Source organism: Lichenostomus cassidix, chromosome 9, assembly GCF_008360975.1.
Source record: "Lichenostomus cassidix isolate B80296 chromosome 9, HeHo_3.0, whole genome shotgun sequence".
NCBI lineage: Eukaryota > Metazoa > Chordata > Aves > Passeriformes > Meliphagidae > Lichenostomus > Lichenostomus cassidix.
Genome location: NC_139490.1, coordinates 19,550,095 through 19,563,744, shown reverse-complemented (window position 1 = coordinate 19,563,744; position 13,650 = coordinate 19,550,095). Strand labels below are relative to the sequence as shown.

General features: G+C 40.9%; 1 protein-coding gene across 3 annotated transcripts in view; it reads right to left on the bottom strand.

Annotated features, from left to right (window-relative positions):
• CAB39 (calcium binding protein 39) overlaps positions 1-13,650 on the bottom strand; it is a 41,808-nt gene that overhangs the window by 17,700 nt on the left and 10,458 nt on the right. For all 3 annotated transcript variants that reach the window (XM_085069725.1, XM_085069726.1, XM_085069727.1), the window contains one exon: positions 2,220-2,376. In XM_085069725.1, the coding sequence (XP_084925851.1) occupies positions 2,220-2,333 (114 nt within the window). In that variant the 5' untranslated portion in view covers positions 2,334-2,376. The remainder of the gene's footprint in view (positions 1-2,219; positions 2,377-13,650) is intronic.

Here is a 13,650-nt window from a genome sequence, read left to right as displayed (position 1 = left end):
AATGTGCTACAGAATTGTTAAAGAGCATTTTTCCATGTAGTAGCAAACTCAGTATTTCAACATACAAAATAGTGTAAGAAAAGTAGGCATCCCCTTAACCCAAATGGGTACCTTTACTAGGCAGCAATTTTTGTGCTTTATGTACAGTCAGTTTTTCTATTTCTGTTCCACTACTAGCCACAGAAGTCACCCTGCCATAAGCACAGAATTCTTCTCCAAAGGAGGCTGAAAAATTACATTGTGGAAAGGATCATCATAATAAAAGGGATAATGAAAGAAAAAAAGATGCCTAAATACTGAGATATGGGCATGAAGAAATCCTTGTTCTTTTCTAATGACTACTGCTCAGACCCCTGCTGTCTTTTAACTCCAAATTCACTCCAGTCATTTTTACTGACTGGACAGGAAGAGGGCATGAATTCAGGGTGTCTACTCATATCTGTGCCCTCAAAGGGCTGATGACTGGTCCACAATTCTCTATCAAACCAGCAAACCATCTGAGCAAAAAAGTCACAACCAGAGTCACCTTCCTGAAGTCTGGGCTTGCCAAGGAAACAAAAACTTCCTGATGAATCTCTGTATGGAGCTGTGGACACTGGTGCTCTGAATGTTCAGATTCATTAGCTGGTCTCCTTTGTGAATAGCAAGGATGACAGGGAACAGCAATACCATACCCAGGCTCATTCTCCTGAATGTCAGGATTTAGCCCTCCTCACACTTAACCTAGTGAATGTGGGCTGCCTTTGTTCTCCTGCAAGCACAATGTGTTACTTTCTGTACGACAGAAAAAACCACTCCACAGGCTTAACATACTATTTCTTGTCAGAGCAGCAGCCTCACATAAATGAGGTCTTTCAAAAAGGTGGAGGTGTGGGACTAAAGGCCAGCAGGAAGGAATGGTACATAACAACCTTCAGCTACAGCACTGAGAACACAGGCATGTGCTACAGTACCCAGCTACACACAATGGGATGAGCTGGTCTGTTCCACATTAGGGGTCTAAGCAAAAGGAGATAACACAAAAGAGAATGGATTTTAAGATCAAGCCACATCTCCAGGAACTAACAATGAGGCTGAGATAAAGGAGGCAGTGCCAAGTCTCATCAGAGACTCTTCAGAACGCACCTATCCCTCCTCTCCTGACAGTAGTCTCTTTTGGAGAAAGAAGAAAAGCAGCAGCAAATGAAAATCCTTCCAGCCTTCACACAAGCCTGCATAACAGACTGTAACATTTTCCTCTCCAGCAGAAGAGGAAAAGCATCAGAGGGAAATACTGTGGTACACTGCAAGACACCTAGAACATACCACATACTGGCAATGGGGTAGAAGATGCTAATTATTAAAGAGTATCAAGACTAAGATGGCAATTTAACTAAGGCCCAGATTCTTCTGCACTTAGAATTAGAAGTGCCAAATCTAGGTGAAACTGACTGTAGAGGAGTGGGCCACACTCTGCTTAAAAATACAGGTAAACATGAAAAGATTGTGACTAACTCCTATATGAGATTCTGAAGATGCTAAGAATGGGACAGAATAGTTAAATAATGCTGGGAGAGGCTCCATGGAGGGTGTTCATCTAAACAGCAAATACCTCTGCCACACAGCTCACGAGGTGGGATGCAGCTGTACACAGGCTGAACTTTGAGGTCAGTCCTTGTAAAGCTATAAAATCAAGAGTGCCAGTTGAGAAGTCAATGACTGCGGATAGGTACAAATCCTGAAGTAGCAAGACATCCACGTAAAGGAAACTGCACAAGGCACAGGAACTTTCCACGCTTACTGTGGGCTGAAGAAGAGGCAGAAAAGCTAATATATATTCTCTACTGACATCCATGGAGACACAAAGCTCTTCAGCTTCAGTAACAGACACTCTGCTCTGTGAAGATTTGCATGGATAAGCAGAGACAGAAGTTCTTGTGCAGTAGTAAAGGCACTGTGGTGGTCACAAGCACCAGAACACTGTTCAGCTCTGAGCTGCTTATTAAAAGAATGTAATGTTCTACAGTTGCAAATTAAATTATTTCAAGTATCATTATCAGCTGCCAGTGGCATAAGACAACCAAGAGGACATGCACCTGTTCAAAGGTACATAACTCACCCTTTATCAGAGTATAAACCCCCAAAATAATTACTAATTGATTCCGTTTCAACAGACGTAAATCCCCCCTTTTGCCCCCATTTTCAAATACAGTTTAGCAACTGGAAAGTCAGAACTGTACCTTTTCTGCCTTTTTGTCAGAGATGTCTTGTTTTTCTAGAACTGCCATGCTCTCCTTCAGGTTTTTCACTATGTCTGCAGGAGACTTGTGGGACTTGCCAAAGGGGAATGGCATGATTGCAAACCACAAGGTCTTCCTTCTACAGCTCCTGCTTCACCTGGAAAAGGAGGAGAAAAAGCACATCAGAAATAGAAACTTGAGCTCTGTATAACAATACACACAAAGATCAAGAGAGAGTAGCAAAGGTATTCATACATGGAATAATAATCCTTGACAGGTGAACTAGAGCTTGCCATGGCAAACATAAATTCTTGTATTTCTAATTCCTTTAAAACACAAGATACAGAATCTAAGAACTCACATTACGATCATCATCTTATGCTTCAGGAGCAAATTAAAGAGTACATTAATTATATCCAAAGCCACATACTGCACATATACCACATATGGGCAAGACTAACAAGGAGAAATTATTCCAATTAATGCTATCAAGCAAAGTGCCTTTTTACATGAGGTGTTTGACACACAGGTTATCGTGTCTCAGGGGCTGTGCAATGACTGTCCAGGTACATCTTTTTAGCCAGATTCATTCCATAACAAATGCAAAGCAGACCCCAAAGTCTGCACCTTACTGCAGGACCTACAAACATGATGCAGGCGAAGCTACAGACAGCAGCCTATTCCTGTCAAAACACCTGGCATGTCCTGGCATTTTCATATCAGTAGTGATACTGAAATACAGTCTCTCACCCTCATACATCTTACGGAAAATAAAATTTGTCACCTAGCAGGGATATATGCAGCACTTCAAAACATTAAAACCAACACCTGATGAGTATCCTTCTCAAAAGGATAAAACATGTCTTACGGAGAAACTTGCCTTCCTTAAAAATATTTGGCTCTTGAATCCAAATACATCTATTCATCTGTGTATTTACATGTATTTACTTTTACACACACACACACATAAATGTATATACACACTCTCTTATGTGTACAAAATAGAAAAGTACTACTGGAATAAATGAGTATACTGAAGCTTTTGTTACTAAACACATACACCCACATGTAAACAACAATAAAACCTTCTTACAAGTGAATTCCATAAAGCATACTTCTACAGCTCTAATCTAGACAGAACAGAACAGGAAATCCTCCATTAAAAATGCTGACATTGCTACTTCTGCTAGACACAAAAGACAGCTGAAGCTGGCAGAGCCTGCACTGGCATTCCAAAAACGGGGTGTTACCCTGAAAGTTGAATTTCTGTCTCCCTTCGATGTCTGTGTAGTTAGTAACAAGTCAACTATAACCAGCACACGTTAAAGTTTCTTATCTGATCTGATGCACTTTGCTCCTTGATTAAAATACCAGCTCATCCACCATGAACTCCAAAACATTACTCCTGATCTTACTCAATCAAGTTTTGATGAGGGATTAAAAATACCAATGTAATGCTATTTTTGAGTTATTTTTATTTTTAAACCAAATAAATTTGGCTGGCCCGAGGGCAGCAACTTAAAGGGTTAGAACGGAAGAACTCAGATCTTTAGCCAAGTAAATTTCCATAAATAGGGACTTCAGGTAACCAGTTACAGAGATCATACCTTCACTGTTCCATGACTGCAACTGACTTAACCCAGCTGATAAAAAGCATAAGGTAGGTAGTTTTTAATTAGATTGCTTTCAGATAAAACTATCGGCAGGAAGGCTGAAACAAGACCTTCCACCAGCCATTTCCATTCTTTAACAGATCACAAGGACTTGCTGTTGCATTTATTTTGTAGTATAATTTGTGTCCTAACAGTAATCTCTCACTCACAATTGCACAAAGAAGGGGTTTTAACACTTAAATTACAAATGCAGGAGATAAAAAGAGATTAAAAAGACCCCACAGGTCATTCCTTCATGCTTGCCTATCATCACTGGTAATACTACTATGTAGCAACTACTCTGCATATTCATTCTGGAAGATACCTATACCCAGGTAACAGAAAAGGACTTGCTGAAAAAGTTGCCAGTCTTAATTCTTTAGATTATGCATTAAAACAGAAGCAAATCCAGTAGGAATCAAAGCAGCTGAGAGAACAAAAACACAGAATCATAAAAGCTTTGTGTGTGACAGCAATATACAAAGAAAATAAACCAAAGAAAATAGCTCTACACATTCATTTTCTGGATCAGAATTAAGCTACTTCTAAACTTAAAGACTACATGGACAACATATATAACCTATGGAAATACAGAATAGTCACAACCATCCTCATGTGTGCCTAATGTGTAGGTCTGCAAAACTTGATCTGCCTCTAGACAGTGCTCATTTTCTTCTTTAAATTAAAAATAGTCTGTAGTTTTCATTTACTCATGAAACCTTCCAAGTTCTGCGTAAATCAGATACACATACATGCATACACAAGTCATACCCAAGCTTCACTGTATGTACTAGCATATCTAGAAAACAATCAGTAACAGCTCACTAGAATATATTTATACTAAACATTTTCTCCCAGTTCAGGTAAGTTCTTATATGAATCTCTCATAAGCAATTTATAAAAATCAGGAACGACTGTCAGCACCACTAAGAAGTAAATCTGCATCCTTGATTACTGAAGGTGACATTTTGCTGCAAGGTATTTCTTTTATTATATAAAATGGAATAAATACACTGTTTATGCCATTTCAATTTTATTACTGGAAGGAATGCAATGGCACTGCTGTGAACATCATCTAGGGCCTCAAGACCGAAGATCCCACAAACCCTGAAGGAAAATTCTGTTACTGAAAAACCTGTGCCACATCCTGCCAGGAAAAAAAAAAGCAGCAGGGGCAGTCCTTTGTCTCTGAAAGCTGTACTTCATGCAGGAGAACATAGACAGGCTGTTCCTCTTTCAGCCCAGCAAAACTACCCCCAGCAGCACTCTGTGCACAATAGACAATGACAACATCTGTGTGGGATCGGAAAGAGCTGCCACCACCCACATCTGCAACACAAGAAAAAAAGGGAACAACATCAAATGACATTTTCTGTAAATAAGAATAGGCCTTACATCATGTCAAATGATAACTGATTCACAATACTAGCACCTGGTTGCCTTGCAAATTCAGGATAAAATGTTGATTGTGGCTAAACAAAGGATCATAGGATTCCTGAAGAGTTAAACTACAACAAGTATATGGACAGCTCTGTGCTCTGCTGGGCAGCTTTGCTTTATCTTCCCTTCCCAGGAACCTCACTTTCATCCATTTATTAAAGGAGACCATGGACAATATTATACAAACCTCAGGCCCTTCTCAGGCATGCATTTTATTTCACCAATATCCAAGCATGCCAAAGGTAAAAAAATGTAAGGCCCTCAAAGCATTGGGGTCACAGCCACAATTAGAAATCTGAAGTGATGTTATCAATCCCAATGGACCGTCAAACAACAATATGGCACATGGCTAAACACCCAGAGATTCAAGTTCCACTGACACACTCAGGCACACTGGGACATTTGGGCTTTTGTGATAACCAGAGATAGTAGCCCCACTGTTTCAGATAGTATATAACTTCCAGCTCTGTCAATGCACCATGTATCCCTGCAGTTTGCTTTATCTATAAGGCTTTGTATTTTTGTATTCGCCGCACTGACCACGCAATCAATTAATGTCCAATTTAAATCTAATGCATTCCATATATAAGATTTTTAAGTGTCCGCTTAGTTAAAAAAACCAGCATTTCTCTGTGAGGACAACCCTCCTGCAGAATAAAAAAAAAGTCACAGGAACAAATAGAGAAGCATGATAAACAAATTCCTTTCCTTTAATTGATTTTAATTCTCTAAAGGATAGATACACTAGTCTGGAGCATGGTCTCTCATGTAGCTGAGCTTTTTTATTTGAAGGGTCAGAAAATACACTACCTCTATAACAGAAGTGTGTGCTACAGTTTAAAACCTGATTATTTACTAGTAGAAGGGTTTTTTTTCTGCTGTAGGTAGTGTGTTTTTATTACTGTAAGAAGCCTGCATTACTATTTTCAGAACAATCTTGGTACAAGAAATATACAATTACACTCCTGACTGCATTGACACATGTAGAGTTACTCCACAGACAAACGAATTACTGGCACCAAAGTCTCACCAGCAGAAACTTTTAAAGGGAAGAAGGGAAAGGAATTAAATTCAATGGAAAAGCATACTAGCAGCATAAGCAAAGACACAAAGGCAAACTCAAGCCTTTCTACTTTAGACATACCATGAATTTACCACAACATAAATTTTAAACTTTCTTTTCTCTGCATCAAAGTATAATCCACAAATAAAGCACCATTTAAGTATTCACACATATTCCAGCTCTGGAGAGCAAACAACCACCATGCAAAAAGCTACTTAACTAATGCACAAAACCCCTACATTGCCATTTTTGTGAAACAAACAGGTGCAATGAACTCAATTCCTTATTCTATTATGGCCTCACAGTTTAATTGCACTATAGTAAGTTCTCAGCTGCATCTTGCTGCCTTGTTTACACACCAAGAGTTTAAGGCGACTGCTTTTGCAAGCTCCTCATGAGGAAAAAAAGAGGAAAAAACCCTTCAGCTATTTCCTGGCTATAATAGCACATGTTAAAAAAATCCAAGCCCAGTGAGAAAGCCCATGTAACATCTATTTAATGTGCATGTAAGAAGAAAACCACTGAAGATCAAACAAAATCAACATAATTTAAGTAAGGCCAAATAATTACCTCTAGGTTCCCCGCAGCAGATGAGCCAACCCCAGAGCTGGCCACTGCTGATAGGAAGTCCCATTCCCCCTCTGCTCCCAGCACCACACTCCTTCCCCCCACTTTTATGCCAGGGCCAGCTGACCTATCCACAAGCTGAACCACTCACTAAGCTACCAGAAAACTGACACAGAAAAGGAAAATAAACAAGTAGTGTAGGGAATGTAGAAAAAACATCCCTTTGAGCAGCAAGTAGTTGTCAATCAGCTCCCTCATCTCCCAGTCTCACCATAAGAGCACTTCAGGGTAAGGCTGGAGCTGAATCAACAGCAGGACTGGAGGGGGAAGGTCACTTTCCATCAGTTATTTTGAGAAGGCTGATATTTGTCTGAGTGCCCAGTGCGCTGACTGAACCGACCAAAATGGCAGAAGACAAAGCCAACAAAAATGAGAGGAAATAAATAAAAATAAAAATCCTGAAAGGTTCTTAAGACAAACCAGTACAAGGCACTCTGAGCTGTGAGCCAGACCCAGCTCAAGGAAGGGAGTAGGCAGAGGGCTGAGGCATTCAGGAGGGAAGGGTGCACCACCTTGTCCTCCAGGTAGAGGGAAGTTACCAACCTCTATCCTGAAATCAAATCACATGTCCATTACCTTCCACAGTGCTAATAACACACAGGAGAAGGGCTTAAGCAAATCACTTAAATAAACTAATGAGTCTACAAAGGCAAAATACCTAGTTTCATAATAAACAGTTGGGGCTACACTGTATGTGGATTTTTAATTGACAATTTATCAGTCTATTGCTGACACAACATGCTGCATCTTGCTAAAAAGCGGCACGATGTTATTAAAAAAATCTAATGCAGCGAGCTCATGCCTGTCTTGATAGAATTGATTTCTCTCAGAACCCGCTCTTTTGCCCCATGCCTCTAGGATTAACAGGGATCATTAAGCCAGTATTGAAAATAATAACATCAGTTTTCTTCAGGTGTAATTGCTACAAGCGGCTGTTAGCTCAGCTAAAATTCACCACTGTGAAGTCTGGTTGGAATGATAAAACCGAAACAGATCAAGAAATTATGCATTTTTAAAGCCACTATCTCACTCTCAGACATGCCCAGCATCCCAAAGGAAGACTGACAGCTATGCCTTTGATCCAAGAACCATTTTTTATGCAAGCTACCATGCTCTTTGGGAAAAAAAAATATTTGAGTACTTCAAAGCCAGAAGCAGACACCTTATTAGCTATTCAAGCCTCCTGTACAAGCTTATGAAATGTTACCAGTTATCAGAGTATTTAGGCAGATGTAAGTTCCTGCCTGCACTTTCTGTGAGTGCGGTTTGTGAGCAGAGCAGCCCTGCCCTGCTCCAGACACGTGCAGCAGCAGCAGCAGCAGCACGGCAGGACAGCAGCTAGGTGCCACTGGGAAGCATCTGGAATATTGCTGCCCGCTCATCACCGCAAATTCCTGGCTACAGCAGGTCTTCCTGAAAGGCCTTACCACTTCTAATTGCACAAATGTAGCTGACCAAGGGCAGCATCCATCATTTCCTTCAGTGTACCATTTAAATTGAGTACTCACACTCCTCATTAAAACATTCTTCCACGTTTTTCATGTGCTGTGTTCTACTACATCTTTCAGTGTCCTCATTCTGGACATACGGTTTCACACTAGATCAAAAAATCTTTCAGAGCTTCAGTACTGTACCAAAACAATTCTTTTCTTTTTGACACGTTAAACAAATTGAAATATGACAGTCTCTCATCCAAAATATGTGTCTAACTAGCATAGTTTATTAATACAAGCTCACCGGCAAAACTTTCCTATTACAACAGAAATGAGACTGATAAAGAGCAGAAGGCACACATCAACGTATTTCAGAGCTCCAGCACAAACTACTCAGTACAACCATGGCTTCTCCATGGCAAAGCATGCCATTATCAGAATGGCTGTGGTTGTAAATGGTAATTACAGGCACCACCAGCTGGCAAAATTTAAGAGTATAGTCCAGGTCTGAGGCATTTTTACTATCCCGTAAATACTTCCACACACCTCTTCAGTATTTCTTTCAATATACCTTTAAAACATGGATAAAAGAACTACACCAAGCGTCTCTCAGGTACAAAGTAAAACTACTGACATAATAAATAGCTAAAGCAATCAATGATCTGTTTGGATCTGTTGTGAGAATTTTGTGAAGCACATAATTCACACACACGTTTTCTTGAAAGACAGGCCACGTTCATCTCATTCTTGGCATGTCCCACCCACCACTGAACACTAGCATCTTTCTTAAAATTCACTATTAACTTGTTCTATGAAGTCTGCAGCACACAAAAGCTTTAATGTGATTCAAAAGCAGTTTCAAAACTCTGTATCATGGAATTATTTGTGGTGTGACCCACTTAGAGATTAAAATGGGCAAAAAAATCCCCTCTTTAAAAATGGCAACTTAATTCAGGGAAAAATGAAAAAAAATCATGAAGAAGAATATTCCCTCCTGTAACACAGAAGAACAGCGAAAAAAAAAACTTTAATTCAATGGATTCAGAAAAAAAGGGTAAAATTAGAAAATAAATTTCTACATAAAAATGAAATTAGTTATGTGAGATAGCTTATACTTTCTGAAAAGTTCAAAGCAATTAAATCCCTGGCAGTTCACAGCCCGGCTCATTCCTTTAGCACCAAATGCCAGCTGATTCCTTTCAGTAAGCTGGCTTCTCTCTTGCCATTCGATTAATTTACTGATCCTTCTGCCTCTTCAAGAGCCTACTTCTCCAGCAGACACCTGCACCACGCTGGACAAAGAGAAGGGCAGCTACTGCCATTAGGCTCCACTAGCTCACTGCAGCCTCCTAAAAACTTGTGCATTATGATATTAATTGCAGTTTAACACACAGCTACAGAAACATAAGTAGAAACTGATTTTAAATAGTACTGCTGCTTTTAAGGGGCTTCAGAGATCCAGCATAAGCAGAAAAGCTTGTTAATACTAATGCTTAGAATCTGAGATCCCAGCCCTGTCTCCATGTTCAAGGAAATCTTATGACTCAGCTTCTTTCCCTGGTGTACTGTTTAGAGTTACCCCACCCATCCATTTCCCCACAAACCTTACTGCTATATTGCAATATAGTATACACACAGGCATGCAAATGCCTCACCCATTCCTTGGTAAGTATATTTAAAATATAATAATAATCCTACATTTCACCACAAAAAGCAACTACTACCTCTAGCACACTGAGCACAAAACCGAGAGAACTTACCTGAAGCTTCAAGAAAAGTTGTCAGACAATATGCCCACTTCTGCCCAGGTAGAAGCTGAAATGATTTTTTCATAACCTGGTATTACAGTCAATCCCCTGCTGGCTCAGTTGCCCATACTGCACCATCACAAACCCCAGAATATTTGTTACATGACAAAAAATGCTGCCATTTTGTACATACCATTCTACCCACCCTTGGAAGCAAAAATGCAAAGCAAGAGTCTCCTTTGTAACTATTTATATTCCTTGGTATATATTATTCCCATTCCTACCCAGAGGTTCTCTTTACACCAGATTTCTGATATACATCCACGGGTCAATTCTGAGAGTGAAGTAGTGGCAAAATTGGAGGCAGAAGGACATTGTAGTTTAATTTCTGATTTATTTCACATTATGCAATATGGTCTAGAGTTCACACGTTCCAATAACTCAAGTTTGCTGTCTGGGTGTGAGAAACCACCCAGGTGGAGGACAGGAAACCCCAGCAGCACACACCACCAGCATTTAGCCTGAACCAGAAAGCTGGTGCAATGGGCAGGGGAAAAACAGATCACTTCAAACACAAGTTGGTTACATAAGGAAAGAGGATGAGAATCCCAAGTACCAGTACCACAAGGGAAGCACGTGCACACTTTTGGGGTGTTTTGTTTCAAACAGAAGTTGTGAACAATTAAACTGCAAGAATGGGTCTGGGATTGCTCCAGCCACAATCCTCTGAGGCACAATTTTCTTCAGAGAATATTCTCTCAAATAAAAAACTACACTCAGTAAAGCCATTCTCTAGTAGCACAAACAACAAAGCTAGGGAAAAATAATCAAAATTTATAAAGTATTTGCCTAAATACAATTTCAGTAAGAACTGTATCATAGTATTACTTCTAAAACTAACTTTGAAGAAATTCAACAATATTTTTCTCTTGGTTTCTTTACTTTCTTTGGAGATCATATTATGTGGCCTGCTAGAAACTGTTAATGCTCAGTCTGATTTTATCAAAGCTCAACACAACATAGCTCTTCATCTAATTTACCTGAAGATTAACAGATCTTTAATAAACATAACCTACAAAAGAATAAAATCACTTAAAGAATGGCAACATTAAAGCATTAAGATTATGAGCTGTAAAACAGTAACCTTGACATAGCTCAAGGACATCCTAAAAACATTGACTTAGGAACTGGGAAGACATATCAAAAAGTATCTCTTTTCCCATAGTGATTACTACTGGCTGCTGCCATAGGCAGCATGGAGTGAACTCCATCCATCTCTGCTTTGACACACTATGTGCAAAGACTTCCTTTCCAACATAATCCATTTGGGAGCTCATTTAAAGACTCTTTATGTTAGACTGCTGTCCAGGTCACCTCAGTTCCACAAGCTTTACAAACCAGCTGGGATGACATGCAGTCAAGCATGTCATAGCTTAACGACTCTGGGTTCACTTTTGTGCATCAGCTTGGCAGAACTAGGGCTGAAAGTCAAACCCAACAGGCACAGCAAGCTGCACTGCAAAGAGCTGGTCACACTTCTCACAGGTGACTGAGACCACAGCTGAGCCCTCAGTTCTGCCATTGCTACCTCTACTGTGAGATCTCAGTAGTGCAGCACAAAGATTAAAACGTAAATTATTGGAAGATCAGTTTTCATGGATCCAAACTGATTCTCACTACATGAAACTAAGTCAGTTTGCTGCATGATCCAATGAACACAGACTTCCTCTACGAAACACAGTTCCTGATAAATAACCTACAAAAGTTACATACTGAGTCACAGAGAAAGTAGGAGAGGGCAATCAATAAACGACTGAGAATCATGACACCATTACTGGGTATCTTTTCCCTCTAGCTCATTTACATTCTCATTCAATAAAGGAAAAGAGTTGTTCAGGGCTTTTCCCCTTAAATTATCTCTTACCTAGTACTAGGAGCTGAACTACAGGCAATGTCTGAGCTGATCCATAGGTCATTATCCATCTGACGAGTTTGCTTTCTGTCACACTGAGGGTTTTTTTGCCATGGTCCCTGGCACTTAAAACACAGTTTTGATGACAGTACAAAGGGTTTACTGACACAGCTCTGCTGGCAAATCCTACCAGTGCAGATACAGCTTAGATTAGTAAAAAACACAATCTCTGACCATGATAACTGCAACTGTGCTAGGGCTTTACTGGTTAAGTATCTTTATAAAGAGTGCTCTTTCCTTCACACTGCCAGCCAGCATCAGTACACCATCAATCAATTTTCCCACGTTAGCTGTGTGGAGGTGCCTTTTAGCACAGAACTTTCACACAGCTCATTCTCAGACAAAACTCCTTGCTTCCTCACGAGTATGCTGTACCAAGGACAATGTGGCAAATGGGAAAACACCACAAAGAAAAGCAAAGTCAGAGGCTAGCCAGGAGAAATTTTTCCCTTAACTACTCAAGATCAAGAATTAATTTCATGGGCATCACTTGAAAGACTAAAAAAAAAATCAATGCACTACAGGCCACAACACATCTGCCATACTCCGATACACATGTCATTGCTACTAAGAAACCAGAATGTTTGCAAGAAACAAAGTCATGAGAAGCAGCTGGCTGATCCCCCACTATGAGTGGTGTTCCTCAGGGGTTACAACTGGACTGGCACTGTTCAGCTGTTTGTCAGCAACACAGACAATGGGATTGAGCACACTCTCAGCAAGGGCTGCTGAGCACATCAGGCTGTGTGGTGCAGCCAACACACTGGAGGGAAGGGATGCCCTCAAGCATCTGGACACGCTTGAGAGGTGAACCCATGCAAACCTTGTGAAGCTCAGTAAGGCCAACTGCAAGGTCCTGCATGTGGGACAGGGCAATCCTGAGCACAAATACAGTCTGGGTAGAGAATGGATTGAGAGCATCCTTGCCCAGAAGGACTTGGGGTGATGATTGATGAGGTGCTCAACATGACATGGCAATGTGCACCGTTGCCCAGAAAGCCACCGTGGCCCAGCCAGCCATGTCCTGGGCTGCATCACAAGCAGCGTGACCAGCAGGGTGAGGGAGGGGATTCTGCCCCTCTACTCCACCCTGGTGAGACCCCACCTGCAGTGCTGCACCCAGCTCTGGGGCCCCCAGCATATGAACAACATGGACCTGCTGAAGCAAGTTCTGAGGAGGCCATAAAGGTGATCAGATGGCTGGAGCACCTCTGCAACAGAGACAGGCTGCGAGAGCTGGGGTTGCTCAACATGGAGAAGAGAAGGCTCTAGGGAGACCTTTAAGCCCCTTCCAGTCCCCAAAGGGGCTAAAAGAGAGCTGGAGAGAGGCTTTTGATAAAGGGGAATGGCTTCAAATTGAAAGCAGTCAGGGTTAGATTAGATATTAGGAATTAGTTCTTCCCTGTGAGGGAGGTGAGGCCCTGGCACATGCTGCCCAGAGCAGCTGTGGCTGCCCCATCCCTGGAGGTGCCCAAGGCCAGTTTGGATGGGGCTTT